At 37.9% G+C, this 27,405-nt stretch overlaps 1 protein-coding gene and 1 non-coding gene across 2 annotated transcripts in view; one reads left to right on the top strand and one right to left on the bottom strand.

The window, feature by feature from the left end:
* Positions 1–27,405, bottom strand: part of CCDC171 (coiled-coil domain containing 171) — a 285,435-nt gene that overhangs the window by 254,396 nt on the left and 3,634 nt on the right. Inside the window, exons 2-6 of the mRNA XM_077765058.1 lie at positions 24,462–24,613; positions 15,266–15,401; positions 5,484–5,658; positions 2,379–2,569; positions 230–361 (exon numbers count right to left, since the gene is read on the bottom strand). Of these exons, the coding sequence (XP_077621184.1) occupies positions 230–361; positions 2,379–2,569; positions 5,484–5,658; positions 15,266–15,401; positions 24,462–24,505 (678 nt within the window). The 5' untranslated portion in view covers positions 24,506–24,613. The remainder of the gene's footprint in view (positions 1–229; positions 362–2,378; positions 2,570–5,483; positions 5,659–15,265; positions 15,402–24,461; positions 24,614–27,405) is intronic.
* Positions 19,111–19,216, top strand: LOC144232281 (U6 spliceosomal RNA). Its single transcript, XR_013335350.1, has one exon. It is a non-coding gene; the product is annotated as a U6 spliceosomal RNA (small nuclear RNA).

Here is a 27,405-nt window from a genome sequence, read left to right as displayed (position 1 = left end):
AATCACATTATTTGTGCAGTGAAGTCACCCAACTCTAATTCTGATAGTATCTGCTGGTAACATCTATCCATATTGTCAGGTAACTACAAATGAAATATGGCCTTCCAGAAATCGAAGACTAGGACCATTTTTGCATTGAGTAAGCTAGTCAACTATTGCACTAATGTAATTTTTAATATAAGCATTAAAAAGATATATTTAAGGAACTTAATTATTATTTTTTAAATACCTGTACTATAAATTGTAACTCTCTTCTTTCTGCTTCCCACTGTTCTGCTTGCAATCTAAACTCGTCCAATGCTGTCTCCCTGATATGAGACTCCATCTCATTCTTCTCCTGCTGATGTTTTTCCAACGCTTCCTTTATATGAATAAAATCTTGCTTTACTATTAGATCAATGAAAGTCATCTTTCTTCCTTCAGCCCCAATTTAAGCATATAAAGGGTTCTCCTTACCTATAAACTGCTAAAACTCATTATAATTTATGTTAAAATTATTAATAGAACTATATCATATTTTGACCATCAGAATGTAGATGTGAATAAGAAACTGGTTATCCATTTAACTTAAGCAACATTAGAGACAGAGAAAGATAGAAAGAGAGAGAGGCATATATTTAACCTAATTTCTCTAAAAAATTTAACTTCAGCAGTTTGAACAAAATGATATGATAAAGAAACAAAAAGTAGATTATATGTAATCTATATGTAAATCCATATGTAAAGTAGATAACATGTAAAGTTCTTATTACCTGTGAACAAACTGGATTATTCCTGGTCATGTACATATAAATCTGACAGAGACCTCTATTTACCAAAGGCAGGAAGGAAGGAGTTTTGTGCAACAAATCAGAATGTTAAAAATTTGAAAAGTCAAAAACAATATTTTCAAGGTTTGGACTGTAACTAATTTCTAGTTCTACAGATAATATTTGCAAAAGGTTTTTCTTTTGTGTTTCCTAATTGTACTTCATTTATAAGATCTAATTTGGTTCCAACTCTAAAAATATAAAATGCAGGTTCCCCAAGAAGCCCAATTTTCTAATCTATAGGGTTTAAAACTAAGTTCCCATTAACACAAGGAGAAAGAGTCTGTGGTTTATTTGAGAAGGGGGGAAAGCCTTCTGTGTCCGAATAAATAATAGAAGCGATCTGCATAATAAAGATTACCCTTATAACTTTCACTAATGGAAAGCCGTCACAAAGGGCCTTGAGCTTTTTCCCCTTTGGGTGAAATAGTGTGACTCCTATTCAATCCCTAATTTCCCCAAAGTCTGTGCAGATCAGTTCAAAGCCAATAGCATAAAATTTAAACCGAGTTCTCCCATCAAGTAGCTGGGCAAGCTCACAGAAAGAGCTTCTAATTTGAGGTGCAGGCTGACTGACTCTTAGGGAAGGCGACTGCCATTACGTTTCTTTCCACGTAGCTGCAAGATGTTCTTCGTGGGGAAGGCCATACAGGGCCACCCGGGGACGTGGAACACCTGTAACCACCCAAACTCCCCCCCAGCCAGCTACTAAGGGGACCCTTGCACATACCAAGCACTATTCTAGGGTCTCAGAACACACCACGAAGACAAGAGACAAACTGTGTCTGACATGGAGAAAATCAGAAGATCTGCCGACAATGAACCTTTGTACTGAAACTTTTATGTTGAGTGAATGCTTGTGTAAAATTACTTTTAATAAAGATTTCTAGAATTCTAAAGAGTCATTTATGCCAGTGGTAAATATAAAGCATTTCTATAATGTATTTTTTTTTTAATTTAAACTTCAAGCTTCAAAAATCATGGCAAATACAGGCAATTAAAAATCTATCATTTAAGGGGTAGGCAAAATCAATCAAATCATACTTTTACCTTAGAGAGTTAAAAAAAGAACAAAAAAATGGGAAAATAAATAGCTCAGTAAAAGGTCATCAAATATTTGTCATGTCATGTCTAAGTAGAATGTGCCCTACATAGATAATGAAGTTTACATCAGATATATAAATACTTTTTGTATCTATTGTATATTCAGACCTAAATCCACGGCCCCATTTCAAACCTTCTAAATTTTCATGCTACTGGACCTAAAGGGCTACAGGTTCTCATCTTCTTATAATCCTACGTAAATTGAGCTTTTTTAGTTTGATCAGAGATCTCAAACTGTTTTTCACAAAAGAAACAGTATACATATTAATATATTGCTCAAGCATATTACAGAAGAGACCCATAAAAATGCTCCTGAAAGGAAAAAGAGGGAAAAGGAAAGGGTGGGTGAGAGGAAAGCAGATTTTCTTGATATGTGGTAGTTATTTTCCTTTCCAAGGACAACTTCAAATAATGTGTAACACATCTCAATGAATATAGAAAAATTCCTTTATAAAAATAAGTTACCTGTAGAGTTTTCTCTAGTCTGCTTTTTTCTTTCATAAGTAAATCATGTTCTCGATTGCAATTTTGAATTATATTGTCTCTTTCCTCCAAATCACGTTCAAATCTTCTGCATTCTTCTTTCCAGTTCAGCTGGGAAGTCTGGAATGCCTTCTCGATCTCATTTGCCTTTCCTTGAAGTTCTGCATTCTGAGCTATTAAAAATATAAAAGAATAATAGGTATATTTAACAGCCACAGACTACATCCCTAGGAGTTCAAACACCTAGATGTTGGAGTTGATTTTATTACAGCATGATCTTAGGACAAAAGATTTAACCACTTCACGTCAATAAACTCTAAAAAAGCTCACTGTTTCAGAACAATCTATTCTCTGATTTCCTAATCTCTTCTTCCCTTCCAGACAACAGTGATTTTGCCATGAAATAGTATGACATATTCCTTTTTCTTTCTTTTTTTTTTTTTAAGAGAGAGTGAGGGTGCAAGTGAGTGAGAGAGAGAAGGGGAGAGAGAGAGAAGCGGGACTCACATGAAGCGGTGCTCAAACGCACAAACCGTCAGATCATGACCTGAGCCGAAGTCAGATACTTAACTGACTGAGCCACTCAGGCACTGAAGAATGACATATTTCTAGAAGCATGCCCAAGTTTAGGTGCACCTATAGCACCAGCTGCATTCTACTACTTTTTCTCCTATTCAAGAAAATAAGTCAAATGTTGTAGGGTTTTTTGGTGGGGCACCTGGTTGGCTCAGTCACTGGAGCATACGACTCTTGATCTCAGGGTCCAAGTCCCATGGTGAGTGTAGACATTACTTAAATAAATAAATAAATCTTTTAAGAAAAAAAATGTGGGTTTGGGGTGCCTGGGTGGCTTAGTCGATTAAGCATCTGACTCTTGATTTCAACTGAGGTCATGATCTCATGAAAAAGAAAAATAATTTTAAATCTCATTAATGGTTATTCTTCTATCTACCTCTGTAAAGTGTCTGTTGAAATCACTTGACATCAGGAAAATAACATCTCACCTTCTCTGGACTTCAATCGCCTCATAATTAAATCAATGTCATTAACTTGTATATCTAGTGCCTTTCAATTCTTACTTTCTTAAGTTGCAGGTAGTGGTGTGGTTATTAAATGCCAGAGGTAATCAAAAATACTTCTGACCAGGGGCGCCTGAGTGGCTCAGTCGGTCGAGCGTCCAACTTCGGCTCAGGTCATAATCTCGCAGTTCGTGGGTTCGAGCCCTGTGTCTGACAGCCAACTCAGAGCCTGGAGCCTGTTTCAGATTCTGTATCTCCCTCTTTCTCTGACCCTCCCCTGCTCACGCTGTCTCTCTCTCAGAAATAAATAAAACATTAAAAAAAAAAAAACACTTCTGACCAATGGCAATAACCCAAGACAGCTGGCCACAGTTAGGTACCAGAGCCTTTTGAAGAACTACAGCTTAACATTTGTTTAGTCCCATGTGGTTAGTAAAGCACTTTCATCTTTTTCATTTCATCCTTAAAACAACCTAAATTCAAATATCAGTAAGTAAGTGGTAAAACCAGAAACTAAATCTAAATCTTCTGAATTCATGCTCAATATTCTCTTAAGACCTGCTACCTACAAGAAAGTTCACAGCAACACTGGGACACCTAGCTGTCTCAGTCAGTGGAGCATGTAACTCTTGATCTCAGGGTTGTGAGTATGGGCCCCACGTTGGGTGTAGAGATTACTTAATATGATCTTTAAAAAAAAAAAAAAAAGAATGTTCATAGAAACATTATTCTTGATAACCAAAAACTGGACATGACTCAAGTGCCCATTAACAGAAATGGATACATAAATGTGGTATGTCATACAATATACTATTAAGCATTCACACAATGTTCATATAACAATATGAATAAACTCACACACACAATGTTGAAGGAAAAAAGCCAGATATCCAGATATAAAAGAGTACACACTATATGATTCCACTTAACACGAAGTACAAAAAAGAGGCACAATTTATCCTTACTATTAAAAATCAGGGTAGTAGGGGCACCTGGGGTGGCTCAATCAGCTAAGCATCTGACTTTGGCTCAGGTCATGATCTCAGTTTGTGGGTTCAAGCCCCACGTCAGGCTCTGTGCTGACAGCTCAGAACCTGGAGTCTGCTTTGGATTCTGTGTCTCCCTCTCTCTCTCTCGGCCCCCTCCCCGCTCACGTCTGTGACTCTCTCTCTCAAAATTAAACATTTTTTACAAATTTTTAATAAAAAAATAAAAATCAGGGTAGTAGGGGCACCTGGGTGACTCAGTCGGTTCAGCAGCCAACTTTTGATCTTGGCTCAGGTCATGATCTGACAGTTTGTGAGTTTGAGCCCCACTGTGTTGATGGCCCGAAGCCTGCTTGGGATTCTGTCTCTCCTTCTTTCTGCCCCTCCCCAACTTGTGCTCTATCTCTCTCTCAAAATAAATAAATAAACTTAAAAAGAAAAAAATCAGGGTAGTAGTTATCCATGTGGAAGGACTTCTGGTAATTTTCCATTCCATGATATGGGTGCTTCTTCTGAGTTATACACTTATATTAGGCACATTTCTTTACGTATACTATACATAAATGAAAAGACTTTTAAGTGTTCATATGCTATATAACAGTATTTGAGGATTAAATCCACTACCTTTTTCTTCTCTAGGCACCACACTCTAACCCATGGTTCCCAAACCTTGCTAATCAACAGAATCACTTGCAGTACTTCTTGAACACATAGATTCTCTTGAGCTAGAAATTCTAATTCAGATTACATGTGATAGGGGGGCCTAAGATTTTTTTTTGAGCTCTCTCTATGTGATTCTGCTGATTGACCATTCATGGAATAACTGCTCTACAAAGTGATTAACAGAATTTTGAATCCCTTTTTCCATACATATACAACATTAAAAAAAAAAATCAGTGTAAAATAGGTGAATGTTCACATAACTGTAGAAGACTTGATACCCACACAGCAAAATTTGTCTATCAAAGGCCAAAGATCCAAACCCCACCTCTGACCCTACATGGTAAACATACCCAACAGGGAGCAATGATATACAATAAGGGTAAAACCTGAAGCATGGGGAAAAATAAAGCTAGTCTTACCACAGAGTTTTTCTTGGATCCTCTGTGCCTCAGCTAACCTTTCTTCAGCAGCCCGTCTTCCGAGACCAGCTTCCTTTCTAGCAACAGCCAGGTCATATTCCAGACTTTGTCGCAATGCCTCTCCTTTTTCAACCTCGGATCGCAGCTTGGCAATCTGGCTCTCATAGCTTGCCAGCTAACAACAGATTTTGAGATCATGAACCAATATTAAAATATGTCACCAAGATGATGAGATCATGCATGCAAACATTCAAATGTCTTAGAGAAATTTGTTTCTATAATATTTATAAGACAAGAATTCATAAATTTATACTTTTCTAAAAGATTGGAAAAGAAGTACTAGCCTCACCAAATGACACTCATTAGTTTTCTACTTCTAGAGAATCTCTTATAGGAAAAAAATAAAAACAATAAATTCTTATATGATCTTATACAAATAAAGAGAAATCACAAGTGTTTGTTTGCTTGTTTTTATTTTTTAAGTAGGCTCTATGCCCAATTTGGGACTTGAACTCACAACCCCGAGATCAAGACTCATATCTGAGCAATCCAGGCACCCCTGAATCGCTGCAAGTTTTCATCTGAAATAGTCATTACTAAGGAGTGAAAAAAATGCATGGCACATAGTAAGTACTTTAAAATGCATTCTCCCCTCTCTTCTTCCTATTCTTTAAATGAAATCAAGAACCAAATTACATCAGGGTACCTGGGTCGTTCGGTCAGTTAAGTGTCCAATTCTTGATTTTTGGCTCAGGTCATGATCTCACAGTTCATGAAATTGTGCCTCGAGTCAGGATGTGAGCTCACAGTACAGAGCCTGCTTGGGATCCTCTCTCTCTCTCTCTCTTTCTCTCTGTCTTCCTCTCTCTGCTCTTCCCCACTTGCACTCTCTCTCAAAATAAGTAAACATATTTTTTAAAGAAGCAAATTGCATCAAAGTGTACTTTAGTAAATACTGTCTATATTATTTCTCTTAATTATGACATTACTGGACCATGAAGTAATAAAAGTGCCAATTTTTCAGGGATATTAATGAACTAATTTCCCATTTATCTAATATCTAGACGACTAGATATTTAATAACTAGGTCTAATCTATCTAACATACTTCCATGAGTAGTGTGACAGAAGATAGATCAGAGAGTCAGAACTAAATTATTTATAAGGTGCATTCCCACTCTAAAATTCTATATCCAATCAATGATTCATTAAATACTTCTTAGGTGTCAAGTACAGAAAAACATATTAAAACAAACATTATGGAGTCCCTGATCTCAAGTAATGAAATGCTATAGAAAGGCATGTGGGATAAGTTTTATAAAAGAAGTAAAAATGTTGTGTGATAGTTCAAAGAAAAGCAAAATTATTTACTGCTGACAAGAAAGAGATGGTGGATGTGAGGCAAAGCTAGAAAGGCATCATGTAGGAAAGCACTGAGCTACTATATCAGGCTAGAAAAAGACCGTCCCATTAGCAGATAAGAAAAGACAAAAGAATTTCATAAACACAGCATCAGAAATTACCATTGAGTAGGAGCACCTAGGTGGCTCAGTTGGTTAAGCTTTAGACTTTGGCTCAGGTTATGATCTTATGGTTCATGAGTTCAACCCCATGTCGGGCTCTGTGCTGACAGCTCAGAGCCTAGAGCCTGCTTCAAGGATTCTGTCTCTCCCTCTCTCTCTGCCCCTCCCCCACTCATACTATGTCTCTCTCTCAAAAATAAATTTTAAAAATTTTTTTAAAAAAAGAAATTACCATAAGTAGTACAGCAAGAGTTATACATTTTTCCACATATAATTTAAAAATACTAATTTTATTTTTAAGAAATTTGAGAAAAGCAAATGTCTTCAAAACACACTTACAAAACAAGAATTTACAAATATCCTTTAATAGTGAAGAATAAAACCACAGAATCTTAATTACATATTCAGGATAACTCACTTTGCTTCAGAATCACTCCATCCCTCCCTGCCCACTGTCTCCCCCACTAACACCCAATAAGAATGAAATTAACATTTGGGCATTTCCAGTTGTGCCAGTCATTCACCTGTTTGCCCTCAGATGCCCTCCCTCTTCTTCTACAGCCCGACTCTGTATTGTAGGAACTACATTTCCCAGGGTCTCTTGACAACTGGCCTCTCTGCTTTGGCCAATACGAAGTACCTGTGATATACTGTGAAGCCAGGGAAGTTCTCCGCTCGGGATCTCCCTCCAGCAGCGTCTCTGTCTTCCCTGTTGCTTCAGATCCTTCTGGATAGTCCCTACTATCAAGGAAGACCTCTTTGCAGGCAGAAACGGGATACTTTTGCAGTGACCCATGTCATAGAGTGGGATCACAATTTGTTAAACTATCACGTGCAGTTAAGAATAAAATGCCATTTGGGGCGCCTGGGTGGCTCAGTCAGTTAAGCTTCGGACTTTGGCTCAGGTCATGATCTCACGGTTGGTGGGTTCCAGCCCCATGTCGGGCTCTGTGCTGACAGCTCAGAGCCTGGAGCCTGTTTCAGATTCTGTGTCTCCCTCTCTCTCTGCCTCTCCCCCACTCGTGCTCTGTCTGTCTCAAAAATAAACTATAAAAAAAAAAGAATAAAATGCCATTTGAGGACAAGCCTTGAAGAAATGAAGGAGCCATGTGCCTAACCATTAGGGCAGCATTGTTTATTTCAAGACCTGTAGAGTGGGAAGGCTAACTGCGACTGTGATGGAAAACTTATAAAAGCAAAATGATAATCTCAGAGATTTAGAAGCTCAGCTCAAACAGTCAGAAAGCCAGAGTTTCTATGCTGACTTTAAAAGAATCCCTTACATTTTGTAGCCCCACGGCAGACAAGGCTAAGGACCACACACAAAATCTAATCATGGGGGATGCAGAATTACGTTACAAGTTGAATGGAGAGTTTCACCAAGTTTCTAATGTTAAGATAGTATGCATCAGTTGGGCATTAAGTAGGAAGGTAGGAGATGGGATGAGGACTTCTGGAATTAGACATATCTTAAAATTATAAACTTCCAACCCCCCTCTAAACATCCCTTACCAGCAAAAGCAGCTTCTCCTCCCTGAGACAATTAGCCTTGCTTAATATTATTAAGCCTCTTGCTTCAAGACTTACTAATGAGTGCACCTGAAACAGTTGCCTTGCAAGAGGATTTGCAAAGACCCATATCCGCCACTCTTTGTCACCACAGATAGACTCAGATCTTAGTGTGCCCCAGGAGAAGAAATATATACAGCCTACTCCAGGAGAAATAGCTTCTGTAGCAAAACAAATGCAAGATCTCACTCATCTTGTTATCACCAGGAATGTGCAGAACATACATAGGACTGCCTTGGACTTAAGAAGCTTGTTCTAACAGTTTACTAGGATGGGTGACTGTAAACTGAATTCAACACGAGCCTACAATTGCTTAATAAAGTGAAAATGCCAGTACTTTACTAACATAATACGGAGACTTAAGGAGATGGGCGTGATTTTCTTGTGAACAAACCTTTTCCCCAACTACATCCTCTTCAAGAGTTCAAAGGATAGGCTTTTCCCAATTAAAATGCTATAAAATGCCCTGGAGGGGACAACATAAGCATCCTTAGAAAGTTCTGGTGGCTAATCTCTATATGCCAGAGATTATAGGAGATGGTGGAATACATCACGGTTGAGATGGACTCCCCAGTTTCCATCAAAATAATGGAATTCCAGAGTGGCGAAGTCCAGGTGGTAGCAATTAACCAGCTCAGCACCCAGTAGGTACCAAGAGTATAGTAGTAAGCATAGCAGTTCTGACCCCAAGGAGTTGTGGTACGATCTAACTGATTATGGCATACAGAGGAATTAAAGAGATGGGCAACCTTCTAAAACAGTGCTATCCAATAGAAATATAGGCGAGTCTCATGTGTAACTTTAAATTTTCTTATGCCAGTATTCTAAAAAGTAAAAATAAATACATGAAATTAATTTTAATCTTTTATTTAACCCAATGCATCCAAGACTATCATTATTTCAACATGGAACCCTACAAAAAATGATTAGTGAAATGTTTTGCATTTTTTGTACCAAGTTTTTGAAATCTAGTATTTTACATTTACAGCACATCTTAATTCAGGCTAGTCACAGGTCAAGTGCTCAAAAGACACATGTAGCTAATGCCTACCATATTGCAGAAGCAGTTCTAAAGCGTTATTTGATCTAATTTAACAAAACAAAGAACAGCACAACAAACAGAAAAGATCTAAGTCTAGTGAGCAGAAGCCTAACTTGAGCCTCTGAAATATAAAGTCATCCTGCCCATCACTGTAACCTTAGGACCATCTCTAAGAATAAGAACTGTAGCTGCTTTGAAAAATTTGTTATATATATATACATATATATATATATATAAATAAAAAGAATAGTGACTTTTTTCTTTGCCCCTCCTCTCTGGAATCATATGAAGAATGTTGGTAGTGATAACTTTTCAGTTAAATTCATGAGGCACCAAATTATAAAGACCCGACAGTGAGGATATGTACCATTTGTGAGATGGACACAATAACCAATAAGCCTTTGGCTCATTGTGGCGAGGGTGGGAGCATCTTCGTATAAAGGATATTTGAGTTGCAACCTGCAAGATACTACCATATGGGAGTTACATATGAGTACAAAGGTGATAAGGCTGAAGCATAAGATGTGGACTGCCAATCATTTGCCCATTTGATCTCAGGTCCATTCCCCAACCCCCTTCATCCGCTCTACTCTATTATATGATTCCCATGCTCCATTGCCAAATATCTACTTCCAGCAGCATCTCTGACAGTATCTGCATCTCTTTTGAGGTCCATCTCTCCATCCCTTCATTCCAACACCCCAATGCTGAACAGCCCTTACCATGGCTCTACTTCCTACCAGACAGCCCCAACTTCAGGACTCTGGTCACATCACTTCTTCCTGTTGGCCCTCTGGCCTAGAGGAGGTGGCGGTTTCCTGCTGTTACTAATCTGAGTGGCCTCATCATTCCATATTTGGATTCCTAGGTCTTCCAACACTTGTACAACCAATTCCTTCTATTAATGCCCCTCTTTTTTTCCTGACTGGACCATATTTGATTTCTTCAGCTACCCACACAGCTGATAGAAACATAGCCTCTGCCCATGAGATTGTTTTCTCACTTAAGCTTCAACACATGCAACAGCCACAAAATGGTATCTCCCTCTTCTTAAAACATATCTGCGTTCTTGAACATCTTTACATTCAACCAGCTATGTCATCCCCCGTATCTACCTTTATGCCCTCTAGAGCCTGTCTCAGCCTCTAAAAGAAAGGTTTTTCACAAACTTTATGCCATGGCCCTCCTTGCAGTCTGGCAAAGCCTTCTCAAAGCAATGTAACTAAATGCATAAAATAAACCACACAGGACACAAGAAGAATCAAAGTATAAAAACAAATATATAAGAAAAGCAAACTTGGGATGCCATCACATACTTCTTTAATCACACACTAAACAACAAGCTCTACTTACAGGTCTAACAACCACTGTCATTTCAAAGTAGTGGCAAGTATAAACAATATTTGGAAATACTTGCAATAATTGAATTGTATATCTGTGATTTCTAGTGAGGATAAAGTCAAAAGTACTGCTAATTCTACTATGGCTTGTTAAAGGAGGGCTAACCAGGCTATGTCTTTCATAACTGAAAGAAATGTTTAATATGAGTTAGATGGTAATAAACATCAAATATAATTTTTTATTTTTAGGGGCGCCTGGGTGGCTCAGTTGACTTTAAGAGTCCAACTTCAGCTCAGGTCATGATCTCAGTTTGTGGGTTCGAGACCCACATCAGGCTCTGTGCTGACAGCTCAGAGCCTGGAGTCTGCTTCGGATTCTGTGTCTCCCTCCATCTGTCCCTCTCCCACTCATGATCCATCTCTGTCTCTCAAAAATGAGCAAATGTTTAAAAAATTTTCTTTAGGGGCACCTGGGTGGCTCAGTCGGTTAAGCATCCGACTTCGGCTCAGGTCATGATCTCACGGTTGGTGGGTTCAAGCCCCGCATCGGGCTCTGTGCTGACAGCCAGCTCAGAGCCTGGAGCCTGCTTCGGATTCTGTATCTCCCTCTCACTCTAACCCTCCCCTGCTCATGCTCACTCGCTCTCTCTCTATCTCTCTCTCTCTCAGAAATAAATAAAACATTTTAAAAAATTTTTTTAAATAAAACGTCTTCTTTAATTTTATTTTTAATAAAATTAATTAATAAAATCCATCCAAGTACATGGATTTCTTAATGTCTCTATTTCTAAGGATCTGGGCTTAGGAACCCCTACTCTTAATGGAATTGGCTGGATCAAACAAGATCTTCAGGTCCTGAGACCTAAAAAGTCTACTGTTTTGTCGGTCCTAAGTTCCCAGAGCCTTTTGGCTAAAGAAAATTATATTGCTCTTTTTATCCTCTCCCATTCTCATTTCTCTAGATTTTCCTGCTCTATCATCACCATCTGGGCCAAGGAAATATCTAAACAGCTTCATGCTTGCATATCCTATTTCACACATCTGTATTTCTGTGCTCAAATGATTCTGACAACCACTGCAACACCGAAAATCTTGTGCCATTGTCCCATCCCAATCATCCACATCCGTGCAATGTAGTCTCATCTGGAAGTATTGAGTCTTACAAGCAATCCCCCTCTCCATACCCGCTCCCTACTAATAAATCTCAACAGTAATCTGTTCTTTCCATACCTGTTAAAGAAAACTGAGGCTCAGAAAAATCAAATAACTCATCCAAGAACTCACAACAATAAAATTCCTAGAGATTTTAAAGATATGTATTTTATTTTATTTCTATTGAGATATAATTGATATATATTATATTAGTTTCTGGTTTACAAGATAATTTCATATTTTGTGTGTATGGCAAAATGGTCATCACAATAAGTCTAGTTAACATCTGTCACTGGACATAATTATACATATTTTTCTTGTTATGAGAACTTTTAAGATTCCCTGTCTTAACAGTTTTAAGTACACAATATAGTATTATTAACTATAATCACCATGCTGTATATTACAACCCCATGACTTATTTCTTTTATAATTGGAAGTTTGTACCTTTTTACCCCCTTCACTCATTTTGCTCACACCCCACACCGCACCTGACAATGACCAATTTGTTCTCTGTATCTATGAGCTTGGTTTTTGGTTTTTGGTTTTAGATTCCACATATGAGATCATACTGTATTTGTCTCTCTTTGTCTGACAATTTTTTCATTTAGCATAATGCCCTCAAAATCCAGCCATGTTATCACAAATGGCAAGATTTCATTCTTATTTATGGCTGAATAATATTCCTCTGTGTGTGTGTGTGTCTGTGGTGTGTGTGTGTGTGTGTGTGTGTGTGTGTATACACATGCATTTTCTGTATCCATTCATCCACTAATGGACATAGACTTTTTTTTAAGATTTTTATTCATAAGTAATCTCTACACTCAATGTGGGGCTCAAACTTACAACCCTGAGATCAAGAGTCGAACGCTCTGCTGACTGAGCCAGCTGGGTGCCCCAGATTTTAAAGATATTTTAGGCCAATCACAAGCATGATGTGTGTTAGCATTGGAAGTATCGGATAAAGCAAATATATGGCCTTAGTTTTTAGACAATTTCATTTCTCTCTGCCTTGCTTTATAAGGGGACATTATATGGCTAAAAAAATTACTACATAATATAAGTAAAAACATCTAAACAAAGAGCAGAAACAGTAAGAATGAATAGTAATACAAAACTGGAATTGAACCAATTTTAACTGCCTAGTGTGAGAGAATTATCTCTCTTCCCCAAAATATTTTCCTATCTCTTTAATGTGAACACATATTTCAAAACAGTCTGATTAAAGAAGAGAGAATAGAGCAGGGCGCCTGGATGGCTCAGTCAAGGTTGAGCATTTGACTTCAGTTCAGGTCATGATCTTGCAGTTCACGAGTTCAATCCCTGCATCGGGCTCTCTGCTGTCAGCACAGAGCCCGCTTTGGATCCACTGTACCCCTCTCTCTCTGCTCCTCACCCGCGCTTGCTCTCTCTCTTTGTCTCTCTCTCAAAATAGATAAACTTAAAACGAGAGAGAGAATAGTGTGGTCTAAGTCAGAACTGTGATGACAACTGCAAATAGACGTGAAAGAGTAGAGATGAACGATGATCATGACACAATTATTCTGAAGAAAAATGTACATTTGGTTTTGAAACATAAATTTTGAAGACTGTAAATAACATACATTTAACAAATATCACTTCATATTCAGTAAACAATATTACAATGTAAACAAAAGCAATTACTTCAATTACCCTTTAAAATTACCTCAATTGCTGCTTAAAGTACAAATAAAACAGTCATATATTCACTGCTTGTTATTTGAATCAGAAGCTACATTCCTTAGATAACCTGAAAAAAAATCAGGTTTTTTATTCAACACAAAGCCACTGAAGACCTACTATGCACCAGTGAGAAACGGAAGATACAAAGCAAGATCATTGCTTCCAGCTCTTAAGAAGCTCACAGACGAGCGAAGAGCAGGAAGAATGAAATACATGGTTTAGCTCTAAAATATCTACAACAGTAGCAGGACATAGGAGAGCAAAGAGAGGAGTGGTTAGCTTCACCTAGGAAGGCTTTAAAAAGTTTCCTGACAGGACGGCATCATAATCTAGCAAAAAAGGAAGGTAAATACGCTGTTTATGCGTAAATGTCAATAAATTAAAGCTACTATTACAGTGCACAGACACTTTACAAATGTGATTTCCCTTATCACAACAACCCTTTGAGACCAGCATTTCACAGTGGGAAAACAATGATGAGCAGGATAAAGAACTCGCCCAAGGTCACGTATCTCTTAAATGGAAGGGCCAAGAATGAGTCCAGGTTTGTGTAACTCGATATTCTTCCTACCACACCAGGCTGCCTAAGCTGAGCTTAAAGAACTAGTAAGATTTAAACAGAGAGGGGGGAAAAAAAGAAAAGATTTAAACAGAGAAAAATAAGAAAATAGAGAAAAATACAATAGACAGGAGAGACATAAACCTATTAATTTATGAATTATCTTAGAGGGAAAGAGAGCTACTATCTTTGTAATATATACATACAACATGAAATACATATTTATACATACATACTAATAACAGGTACAATGATATAATAAAACAAAAATAAACTAGGATAATTTATGAATTACACTGTGATTTAAAATTCCATGGGGCACCTGGATGACTCAGTCAGTTGAGTGTCCAACTCTTGATTTCAGCTCAGGTCATGATCCCAGAATTGTGGGATCAAGCCCCACATTGGGCTCCATGCTGGGCATGGAGTCTGCTTAAAATTCATTCTCGTTCTCATTCTCTCTCTCCCCCTCTGCCCCTCCCCAACTCAGGCTCACTCTCTTGTCTCTCTCCTAAAAAAAAAAAAAAAAAAATTCCATACTCAAATCTACTTAAGACTGTTCCATGACTGAACAATAAGGAACTAAATTAAATTTTCAAAAATGTCTAATTTACAAATCCTTTAGTTGCTAAAGGCATTTATTAACTAATTTTTTATCAAGTTTAACCCATTAATTAAAATTAATTTAAGACAACACACAAACATAATTAATTAAACTACTTAACACTCTTACACAATTCTACTGTATTAAAAAAATCTGTTTTCTTTCTTATAATTCTCTTTAAGCACAAGAATGTCATAGTGATGCTATTAAATACAGAGTCTGTAATATGAAGTGAATCAAAAGTAATCAAACTCTGCTTTTAACATTATTTGAGAGAAAAGAAATTCTACCTCTGCATTGTGCTTAGTTGTTATTTCTAATTTTTCTTTCTTAGCCCGATGAAGTTTTTTTCTGAGATCAGCAGTAATATCCAAGTCTGTTTCACTTTGAAACATTTGTTTTACTTCAGAGGAGGCATTCTTCAACCTATAAAACGAGATAGTAAAATATAATTCTCACTAAGTATAATTTCTAGTATTTCTGGGACTCTAATGACTTATTTTTCAGAAATCACAGGGAACATGATATGGTCTTTGCCCTAAAGAAACTTACAACCTAATAAAAGATGTTGAGTGCGAAATCTAGGTAGAAATACAAAGGAGTATGTGGCAAGAAAGAAACCACCATTTCAAGATGGTACTTAAAGAATGATCCAGGGGCGCCTGGGTGGCTCAGTCGGTTGAGCATCCAACTTTGGCACAGGTCATGATCTCACAGTTCGTGGGTTTAAGCCCCACGTCGGGCTCTGTGCTGACAGCTCAGAGCCTGGAGCCTGCTTCGGATTCTGTGTCTCCCTCTCTCTGACCCTCCTCTGCTCACGCTGTCTCTCTCTCTCTCCCTCTCAGAAATAAATAAAACATCAGAAAAAAAAAAAAGATTGATCCTATCATAAGCTGTGTAACTTTGGAAAAATTGAGTTCTTTTTACTTTTTTAAATACTGTATTTTACTTATCGCAAATGCAATATATACATATTACAAAAAGAAAAAGTTTAAGTGACAGAACATAGATTCGGGCTTAAAACAAGCAGACTAAGGGTACTTAAGTGGCTCAGTCAGTTAAGCATCCAATTCTTGATTTTGGCTCAGGTCATGATCTCACAGTTCATGAGATGAAGTCCCATGACAGGCTCTGCGCAGACAGCATGGAGCCTGCTTGGGATTCTCTCTGTCCCTCCCCAACTTGTGCTTTCTCTCCCTCTCTTTCAAAATAAATGAATAAACGTTTAGAAAAAAAAAACAGCAAACTAAAGCACTTTCCCCAAAATTAAAATTAAAAATTTAATGAAAATACCAGCAAAGAGAATTAAGAGATAAAAATCCACAAAGAGAAAGAACACAGAAGATGAGAAAATAGTAATAAAATATTAGAAGTTAGAAAGCAGTTGGATAAGTGGTAATTGATTTACGTAAGAGAATTGAATTTGAAGCCAAAAGTGAGGAAAGCAACCTGATTTACACCTGAGCCCCAAAAAGCTCAATTAATTGACAACAGCTTTGCAAATGGGGTAAAAGTAGAGCAGAAAACAAGATAATTGGTTGAAAGTCTGCCAACAAACGAGATCCTTGGATCTTCTACCCTATACACGATATGACTGGGTACGGGTCTCTTCCCTACTCTGGCAGAACACTAGGTAAGCGTTTATTCCCTGGAGAGCATAAACCAGAAGGTCTCTGGATTAGAGACATCAGATGCAAATGATGTGAAACCTCACACCAAAAATACGAGACTCAGGTCAAAACTTACATGATAAATGAGAGCCCTGGTCTTCTAAAACATCTTGCCTGCCAGAACAATGGCAGCCAAGGAGAGAATGGAAGGATCTTCCCTAGAGAATCTAACCAGCAAGGCGAAAAAGACCTAAGACGCTGAGGCTACAGGTTCTCCAACTAACAGCTTAACTACATCATGCTACAGAGAATGCAACAAACACAAAGCCTTCCACGCTGAGCTTCTAGTCCACTTGATGGCCCCTGCCTTTATTTTCTTTAATGTTTGCTTATTTTTGAGAGAGAGAGAGTGCAAGCAGAGGAGGGGTACAAAGAGAAGGGAACAGAGGATCTAAAGCGGACTCTGCACTGACAACAGCGAGTCCAATACAGGGCTTGAACTCACGAATTGTGAGATCATGACCTAAGCTGAAGTCAGATGCTTAACCAACTGAGCCACGCAGGCGCCCCTCTACATTTATTTTTTTATTTTTTATTTTGTAATTTGAGAGAAAGAGTGAGAGTGTGAGGGAGGGAGAGGAGAGAGAGAGAGAGAGAGAGAGAGAGAGAGACAGCGAGAGAGAATCCCAAGCAGGCTCCATGCTAAACGTGGAGCCCTACATGAAGCTCAATCCCATGATCCTGGGATCATGACCTGAGCCGAAATGAAGAGCTGTACACTCAGTCAGCTGGGCCACCCAGGCGTCCTCCTCTTTTAAATGGTAACAGACAGGAGCGCCTGGGTGGCTTAGTCGGTTAAGCATCCGACTTTCGCTTAGGTCATGATCTTACGGTTCGTGGGTTCGAGCCCCGCGTCGGGCTCTGTGCTGACTGCCAGCTCAGAGCCTGGAGCCTGTTTCAGAGTCTGTATCTCCCTCTCTCTCTGACCCTCCCCTGCTCACGCTGTCTCTCTCTCTCTCTCCTAGAAATAAATAAAAATTAAAAAAAATTTTAAAAAATAAATAAATAAATAAATAAATGGTAACAGACAGCTAAGGGTCACCAGAAGTTAGGAAGCAAGAGTTAGAAAGAGACGAAATTGTGGGGGCAGAGGAAGAGTCCTCAAAGACTATGAGGAGGAAAGATAGCTTTAAAAAGAGGGGGGAAAACATATCTTCAGGCAAAAAAGAGGATATAATATCCATAAAACAAAAACTGAATGTAATAAAGAAGGAAATATTCAGAGAACAAAAAAAGAACTCTTGGAAATCAAAACACAAACTAAGAAAAGAAAGGCAAAATAAGTAAATGTAAAAGAAAAGTCTCCAGGATGTCTGAAAAACATCCCCAGGGAAAATAATTACCACTTGGAATTTATGGCCAACAAGTTACTTTTCAAAGACAAGGGAATGAGAAAGACTACAGTTCGTATCTACAAAGCACGAAAACATTTACCTGCCATGAAGTGGCTGATGGAAGATTCCACTAAAATAAGGATCTAAACCTAGAAAGAGAAAGACGGGGGATCCCAAAAGTAGAGTAAGACCAAAAAAAACCAAAAAGGCATCAAAGGGACTTTCAGGATGGTAAAGAAAGGAACACCAGGTAATGATTTTGGCCAGCAACGCACAACACCTAAATGGGAATCTGTCCCAGCTGCACTACTGGACTGGCCAAATCTTCCAGAAGTGATTTCTTGAAGAAGATGCAAACAGAACACAACAGAATACTTCAGGGGTGTGGATGAAACAGGTGAAGGTGATAGGAAAACACTTATCAGAATGAGCACTAAGAAATGTACAGAATTGTTGAATCACCATATTGTACAACTGAAACTAATATAACACTGTATGTTAACTATACTGGAATTAAAATTAAAAATAAGTCAGAATACTTCAACTATCTGAACTCATTGAGAGATTTATATGACTTGGTTGGAATATGAAGTTGAAGTCATGATAAACTCATAGAAATGAAGCAAACTAAACAATCAATGAAACAATTATCAAATCTATATGAGAAAAACAATATATGAGAGAAAAAACTACTCAAAGGCTCAACTGGGAAGTTTTCAAAATTATAACACCATAAACACTGAAACTTAATCAAGATTGCAATATTAATAAATATAAAGAGGACAGAAAAAGGAGGCATGAATGAAAATGAAATTATGATCTTCTGTAGTGGGAAGTCAATAGATAATGGCTAAACCTGAAAAATCTAATATCGATATAAAAAAAATTTTAAGAGATACAGGGGCATCTGGATGGCTCAGTTGGTTAAGTGTCCAACTTTGCCTCAGGTCATGATCTCACGGTTCAGGAGTTTGAGCCCCACATGGGGCTCTCTCTCTCATTCCCCTCCCTCTCTACTCCTCCCCCACTCATATTCTCTCTTTCTGTCTCTGTCTCTCTCTCAAAATAAATAAACTTAAAAAAGTTTTTAAAAGATACAGGTTTTAAAAATCATCTTGGAGTATGGTGACAGTGCTCGCTTTGGCAGCACATATACCAAAATTGGAATGATACACAGAAGATTAGCTTGGTCCCTGTCCAGACTATAGTGACAGATGGTGGCTACAGCTACACTTTTAGTGAGCATAGCATAACATATAGACTTGTTGAATCACCATCTTGTACTGAAATCAGTATAACATTGTGTGTCAACTATACTTCAATACAGAAAATACAAAGTTTTAAATAAAATTAAAAACAATTTTTTAAGGGGCACCTGGGTGGCTCCGTCGGCTGAACGTCCAATTCTTGATTTAGGCTCAGGTCATGATCCCAGAGTCATGGGATAGACCCCAGAGTCTGAATCTGCACTGAGCATGGAGCCTGCTTAAGATTCTCTCTCTCTCTCTCTCCCTCTCTCTCTCTCTCTCCCCACACACACACACACACACCCGCTCTCTCTAAAATTAAGAAAAAATTTCTGAGGGTCACATTAAAAAAATTTTTAATAATAATTTTTTAAAATAAAAATCGTCTTGGAGAGTTGAAATGATTGTTTCTGGGATCAAGACGGTGATCACACAAAATTAGTACTGCTATTTTTCCTAATAGCAGTAATTCTTCTAGAATATTAGATTCTTTAAATAATGTACATATGTAAAGTTAATTTTTTAAAACTAAATAACTAAAATAAGCTAAAAAAAACAATAGAGAGAATCAATGAAACCAAAATTTGGTTCTTTGAAAAGATTAACAAACTTGATAAATGTTTAGCTAGATAGACAAAAAAGAGAAAAGACTCAAATTATAAAAATAAAGAATGAAAGAGGGAATGCCAACCTAGAAGGATTATAATAAATACTATGAACAATTTTCTGCCAACAAGTCAAACAATGTAGATCAAATGAACAAATTCCTAGAAAGAGTGAAATTATCAAAACTAATCCCAAAAGAAACAAAATCTGAATAGACCCCTAACAGTTAAAGATATTGAATTTATAATTTAAAAAATCTAACCATAAAGCCCAAGTCCAGATGGCTTCCCTACTAAATTCTACCAAACATTTAAAGAAGAAATAACACCAATCCTCACTTTAGAGGAGGTGGAAACACTTTCCAGCTCATTCTATTAACCCAGCATTATCTAATATCAAAGTGAGTCAGACATCACAAGAAAGAAAACTATGAAGAAACTCTATTCTCTCATGAATAGAGACGCAACAAATCCTCAACAAAACATTAGCAAACCCAATCTAGCAACATCTTTAAACAATTACACAGCATGACCAAGTGGGATTCTATACGTAACAATGAACAAGCCAAAAATGAAATTTAGAAAAATAATTCAATGTATAATAGCATCAAAAAAAAGACTCAGGATTAAATTTAACAAAAGAAGTGTAAGCCTTCTACACTGAAAAATACAAATTATTGTTGTAAGAAATTAAAGACTTAAATAAATGAAAAGACATTCCATATTCACATTCATGTGTTGGAGGAGTCAGTATTATTAAGGTGACAATTATCTCCAAAATGATCTACACATCCAACATAATCCCTACCATAATCCCAGAATGCTTTTTTGGTTAAAAAAAAAAAATTGACAAGCTGATCTGAAAATTTATATGGAAAAGCAGAGGACTCAGAATAACTAAAACAATCTTTAAAAACAACAAATGGGAGAACTTTTACTTCCTAATTTCAAAACTTACTACAAAGCTTCAGTAATGAAAATAGTATGGAATTAAATTAAGAAAAGACATGTAGATCAATGTACCATAATTGAGGCTCTAGAAATAAACTCATATTTGGCCCATTAATTTTCAACAAAGGTGTCAAGGCAATTCAACAGGAAAAAACAGTCTTATCAACACATGGTGGTAAAACAACTGGCTATCCACACATGCATAAAGATTAATTTAGACCCTTACCTCACACCATACATAAAAGGTAACTTAAAATGGAGCACATACTTAAATGTAAAAACTGAAATTATATAACTTCTAGAAGAAAACACAGGAAAAAAATCTTCATGACTTTAAGTTAGGCAAAGGTTTCATAGAGACACAGATTGGACTTCAAAAAAATTTAAAGCATGTGCACTTCAAAAAGACATTATTGGGAAAATTAAGTCAATGGGGTTGAGCATTCAACTCTTAATTTCAACTGAGGTCAGGATCTCATGGTCAGTTTGGTCAGTCAGTCAATCAGTTAGTCATGGGATCAAGCCCAGAGGTCAGGCTGCATGCTGGACAACGAGCCTGCTTGGGATTTCTCTCTCTCCCTCTGCCCCCTCCACTGCCCAAATGTGAATGCATGTGCTCTCTTTCTCTCAAAAAAAAAGAAAAAAAGGAAAATGAAGTCAAGGCAACAAATGGGAGAAAATATGTGCAGATTATATATCCAATAAAAGATCTGTATCCAGAATATTTAAAAAACTCTTAAAGCTCAGTAACAAAAAGACAACCAGGTTAAAAATGAGCAAGAGATCTGAATAGGCTTTTCACCAAAGAAGATATATAAATGGCAAAAAAGTACATACAAAGATGCTCATTACTCATTAGGAAAATACAGATTAAAATCATAACATGCCACTTCACATTCACTAGAATGGCTGTAAGCAAAAAGTCAATCAAAAAAATTCACTCACTTATATTGTACAACTGAAAATAATATAGCACATCAAGTTAATTAACTCAACTGGAATTTAAGTAAATGTTTTAAAAAGATCAGAAAATAAGTATTGGCAAGAATGTGGAGAAACTGGGACACCTGAACAGCCCAGTCGGTTAGCGTCCAACTTCGGCTCAGGTCATGATCTCACAGTTTGTGGGTTCGATCCCTGTGTCAGGCTCTTTGCTGATAGCTAGCTCAAAGCCTGGGGCCTGTCTTTGTACCTGTGTCTCCCTCTCTTTCTGACCTCTCCTGCTCATGCTGTCTCTCTCTCCCTCTCAAAAACAAATAAAACATTAAAAATTTTTCAAAAAAAAAAAAAGCGTGGAGAAACTAAAACCCTCATATATTGCTGGTGGAAATGTAAACTAGTTCAGCCATTTTAGAATACAATCTAGCACTTTCTTTTATTTATTTAGTTTTTACATTTATTGATTTTTGAGAGAGAGAGAGAGAGAGAGACAGAGCTTGAGCAGGGTAGAGGCAGAGAGAAAGGAAGACACAGAACTCAAAGCAGGTTCCAGGCTCCTCCACTCTGTCTGCACAGAGCCTGATGCGAGGTTCAAACTCACGAACTATAAGATCATGACTGAGTCAAAGCTGGATGCTTAACTGACTGAGCTACCCAGGTACCCCTAGCAGTTTCTTTAAAAAAAATTAACATAGGGATGCCTGGGTGGCTCAGTCGATTAAGCGTCTAACTCTTGGTTTCGGCTCAGGTCATGATCTCACAGTTTTGTGAATTCAAGCCCTGTGTCGGGCTCTGTGCTGGCAGTGACAAGCTTGCTTGGAATTCTCTCCGTCTCCCTCCCTCTCTGCCCCTCCCCCACTCTTGCTGTCTCTTTCTCTCAAGTAAATAAACTTTAAAGAAATGTAATATAAACTTACTGTACAATGAAGTAATGCTGGTCCTAAGAAGCTACACAAGAGAAATCATCTCCACACAAAGACTTGTACAAAAAGTGGAAACAATCTACCATGTCCTTCAGCTGGTGAGTGGGTACCCAAAATGTGCTGTTTCCATACAACAGAATACAATTCAGCAATAAAAAAGAAACGAAATACTGATACTTGTTAACAGTAAGATAAACCTGAAGAACATGCCTAGTGAAAGACGTCAGACACAGAAGACCACATGTTGTATGAGTCCATTTATATGAATTGTTCAGAAAAGGCAAATCCATAGAAATAGAAAGTAAATTAGTGGTATATAGCAGAGTTTAACTTCATTTAGCCAGATTCTAGAATTCTAAAGAATAATTTAGTCATTAAAAATCATGACAGGTATATATTTTTGTGGTAAAACGTCCCCTCCAAAAGTGAAAAGGCTTTTAGCAAAAGGTTATATTTCATTCCCTACCTTTCTCCAACAGGACTTAAGGTAGCTTCTAAAGATAGGTGGAAAATGTTTCTATAGCAAATCCTATTTATAGTTGAAGTACATGTTAGTCATGGTCCTTGCCCCACCCACACATCCTTGCTGAAGAGGGAGTCGAGATCAGTTCTTCTCAAACTAAACATGAGCAAGCACTATTCCCCTCAACCCCATAAGTGATGCTTTTGTAAAATGTAAAATACATTTTAATCTTTTTTAAGAGAGAGAATATGAGCAGGGGAGAAGGGCAGAAGGAGAGAGAGAGAGTAAGACTCTTAAGCAGGTTCCATACTCAGCATGGAGCGCAATGCAGGGCTCAATCCCATGACCCTGGGATCATGACCCGAGCCAAAATCAGGAGTCGGAGGGTCAATGGACTGAGCCACCCAAGTGCCACGAAAATAGATTAAAATGAGTAACTAAATAAGAAATTTTAAAAACAGATAAAATACAACCCCAAGTGTTTTTTTTAATGTTTGTTTATTTTTGAGAGAGAGGGACAGAGTATGATGAGAGAGGCAGATAGAGAGGGAGAAAGGGAGACACAGAATCCGAAGCAGGATCCAGACTCCAAGCTGTCAGCACAGAGCCCAATGCAGGGCATGAACCCACAAACCATGAGATCATGACCTGAGCCGAAGTCAGATGCTTATCCAACTGAGCCACCCAGGTGCCCCAACCCCAAGTGTTTTATTACCAGATTCAACGAACAGAAAATTACAGTTAGATGATTATGAAAGTTTCTAAACACTTTCAATTTCTGTACTTATTTCTTTGTAAACCACGGTTTGGGTTGCACTCTCCAAAGTGGCTCAGTCTTATATGATAGACTCAGAGTTTCTACTTTTCACTTTAGAAGCACCTTCTCCAAAGGCAGATATCAGTGGGGCAAAAAAGACAAGCAACAGCAATTCTTGGACTATGAACTCCAAGTAAAAGAGCAGGTGCAATGGGAGCGAAAACCAATGAATGCCTAAACAGAAGTCAGTAAACTACCACTGCGGCAAGAGGGAATACCAAAGCCGCCAGACTAGGGCTGCCCGAAGGGAGGATCACACAGAAATGTGAAGAAGCAGAAATAGAAGGAGAAGAGATTTAGAGAAGTAGAAACGAATAAGCAATTCTCTAAGGACAGGAAAAAGCACACATACTCTGACATTCATGGACGAGTCAACAAAGGAGCGAAGTCCCACATTCGGTTCTGGTGCCTGTGAAACATCCTACCTGCTTCTCTGGGCGCACCCCAAGAATCCTTACAGTCAGTACCCCGACTGCTTCTCCCTGTTTCTTACAACCCAAAAGCGGTCCTCAACATAAGGAATAGACTGGCGCTTACCTTTGGGTATCACCAAGGGCATTACTTGAAGTGTTTAAGCTCATGGTAAGTTCCAACTTTCAAAATGGCCCAGTTTTGTAATGATATGCTTCGTTACTGATGATTAAAACCGTCCAAGATGTCTGTGGCTTACAGGTTAGGTGGGCTGAAGTCTGTTAAAATAGTAAACAGTATCACAGTAGTTATACATGTGAGTCTTGAGACTATGAATGATTTTTGTGTTTTTCTGCAACTTACTCATATTTTTAAATTATAACACACATTTAAATACTTGTATTTTTAAAAGCTATTGCATTTGATTTCTTTCAAGAAAGATTAGAAGCAAAAATGGCAAAATGTTAAAAAGATATTCCTTCTTGTAGGAACAAGATTCTATGATATTATTTTAATTTCTCTAATGAAAAGTCTAATGTCCGTGGTGACAGCTCAGACGCTGGAGCCTGCTTAGGATTCTGTGTGTGTGTGTGTGTGTGTGTGTGTGTGTGTGTGTGTGTGTGTGTCTGCCCCTCCCCCACTCACTCTCTGTCTCTTTCTCTCAAAAATAAACATTTAAAAAAAATTTTTTTTAAATAGTGACCAGGGCACCTGAGTGGCTCAGTCAGTTAACTGTCTGACTTTGGCTCAGGTCATGATTTAACGGGTTCATAGGTTTGAGCCCCACCTCAGGCTCTGTGCTCACAGCTCAGAGCCTGGAGTCTGCTTCAGATTCTGTGTCTCCCTTTTCTCTCTCTGCCCCTCCTCCACTGGCTCTTTGTGTGTGTCTCTCTCTCAAAAATAAACACTAAGAAAAATTAGCAAAAATAAAATAAATTAAATTAAAAAATAGTGACCAATTACTCTTGAACTAGAAAAGGAATGTAGAACCTATTTCTAGGGAATGGAATTCATTTGAAAGAAAGCTAAGTCCCTAAAGCTTATTTATTTTGAGGGGGGGAGCAGGTGCACAAGTTGGGGGGCAGATGGAGAGAGAGAGAATCACAGACAAGCTCCACGCTCTCGCTGTGGAGCCCAGGTCGGGGCTCAAACTCTGGAGCCATAAGATCATGACCTGAGCTGAAGTCAGATGCTTAACCAACTGAGCCTTCCAGGTACTGGGCATAAGTGAGATATTTTTAGTGCAATGCTACAATCAAAGAGACCAAAGTACTCCCAACGAATGATCTCATGGTAATTTTGAAAGTCCTTCTCTTAAGGGACCAAGGAAGAATAAAGAGAGTAGTTGTCACTTTCACTGCCCTCTCTGGAACCCTCTTCTATGGGACATAATCCAAATTATACAAAGCCAACCATTTAAAGTAAGTTGCTTTATTATATCTGTAGTGTGCAGGAATCTCTGGGATTATAATTTAAACAGAGATAACAATAATTAAGCCCAAACAGACACAAATAACCAAGATCCCGCAAGTGTCCCTTGGTATCCCTAGGAGAAGTCCAATAGCCCAAGAAAGACCATAAGCTTCAGACTCAGAGAGATGTGACTTAGGATGCCTTTAAGCATCTTTATGAGTGTGGCCGTGGGCAAGTTGCTTACACTGTGTGAGCCTGCTTCCTCAATCTTAAGAATGGAATAATTACATCAATCTCATATATTTGAGACTGAAATAATACATTCAGCATATATTCAGTGCTCAATCACTGTACGTTTCTATTACTGAACACAAACCCTATCCTCTATTGCTTTGTTACTGAACACAAACTTTAAGTATGGGCCAAGCTTCAGGAAAGCTTTTCTGACTTCATGGAATGCTGTCTTGTGTTGTTTTTGTGAATGTTAAAAGTTACGGTAGCTTGTTTCTGAGATTTCCTGGCCCTGTTTCCTCCTGCAGTTTGATCTGGGCCATTGCTTTGCTTTGCCAGCCAAGATGGAGACAAAACCGCAATGCTGAGAACCTAGTTATGATTTCTACTGACAAACACCTAGGGATCTTTTAAAACAATCAGTGATTTAGCTAACACTACAATAGTTTGACCCAGGACAAAGAAGATGGTAACAACATGATGGGAAGAATCCTATTTCTCCAGGGACCTAAAAGACTAAGTTTGGAAAGAGTGGCAGATAAATACTGCTGTCAATTTATTGAGCACCTACTACAGTGCAGAACACTGTACCTGTGCTTCATACGCGGAACCCTGGTCCTTGTAACACTGCAATGCAAAGATGATCGTACCTGAGGTTAATTATCCCCACTTCAACTGAGGAAACTCACCTGATTCAGAGGCTAAATGACTTGCTCAAGGTCAGTAGCAACTAAATGGTAGATACTAAGGACTCAATCAAGCTCTTCTGATACTGAGTTCCCAAATCTTTTCACCTTACCACCGCGCCCCCAAAGGTCAGACTTCAGAGAGACTGTCCTCAGAATGGAAGTTAAAGAGTTAAAATCTAGAAAGAATGGACTCTTATATACTAAGAGTAATGTCCAAGGCTAAAAAGTAGATATATAAAATGCTTCTGTTTCTGTGAAAAAAAAAAGAAAACACACACACGTATGCATATGTGTCACAAAAGGCACAAATAAAACCCTTAATTCACAGTAAAAGGATAGGGCTTTAATAATGTCTGTTGTGTTTTGTTTTGGTTTTATCTTGGGCAGAGAAGTGTGGGAAGAGGTAGTTTACCAAATTCAGTAAAGCTGTTTCAAGAAAGCTAAATTAAAAGGAATTAAGTAGGGGCACCTGGCTGGCACAGTTGGTCGAGCATATGACTCTATTATAACTCAGGGTTATGAGTTCAAGTCCAATGTTGGGTGGAGCAATTATTTAAAAATAAAGTCTTTTAAAAAAATTAAGTAAGTAATGATACATACCACACCATGGGTAAACCTTGAAAATAGTATGCTAAGTGAAAGAAGCCATACATAAGAGGCCACATATTGTCATTCCGTGCATATAAAATGTATGGAATGGGCAATATATGGAAACAGAAAGTAGATCTGTGGTTGCC

The sequence above is a fragment of the Crocuta crocuta genome, unplaced genomic scaffold, assembly GCF_008692635.1.
Source record: "Crocuta crocuta isolate KB4526 unplaced genomic scaffold, BGI_CrCroc_1.0 scaffold687, whole genome shotgun sequence".
Taxonomy (NCBI): Eukaryota; Metazoa; Chordata; class Mammalia; order Carnivora; family Hyaenidae; genus Crocuta; species Crocuta crocuta.
This window is presented reverse-complemented; position numbering and strand designations above follow the sequence as displayed.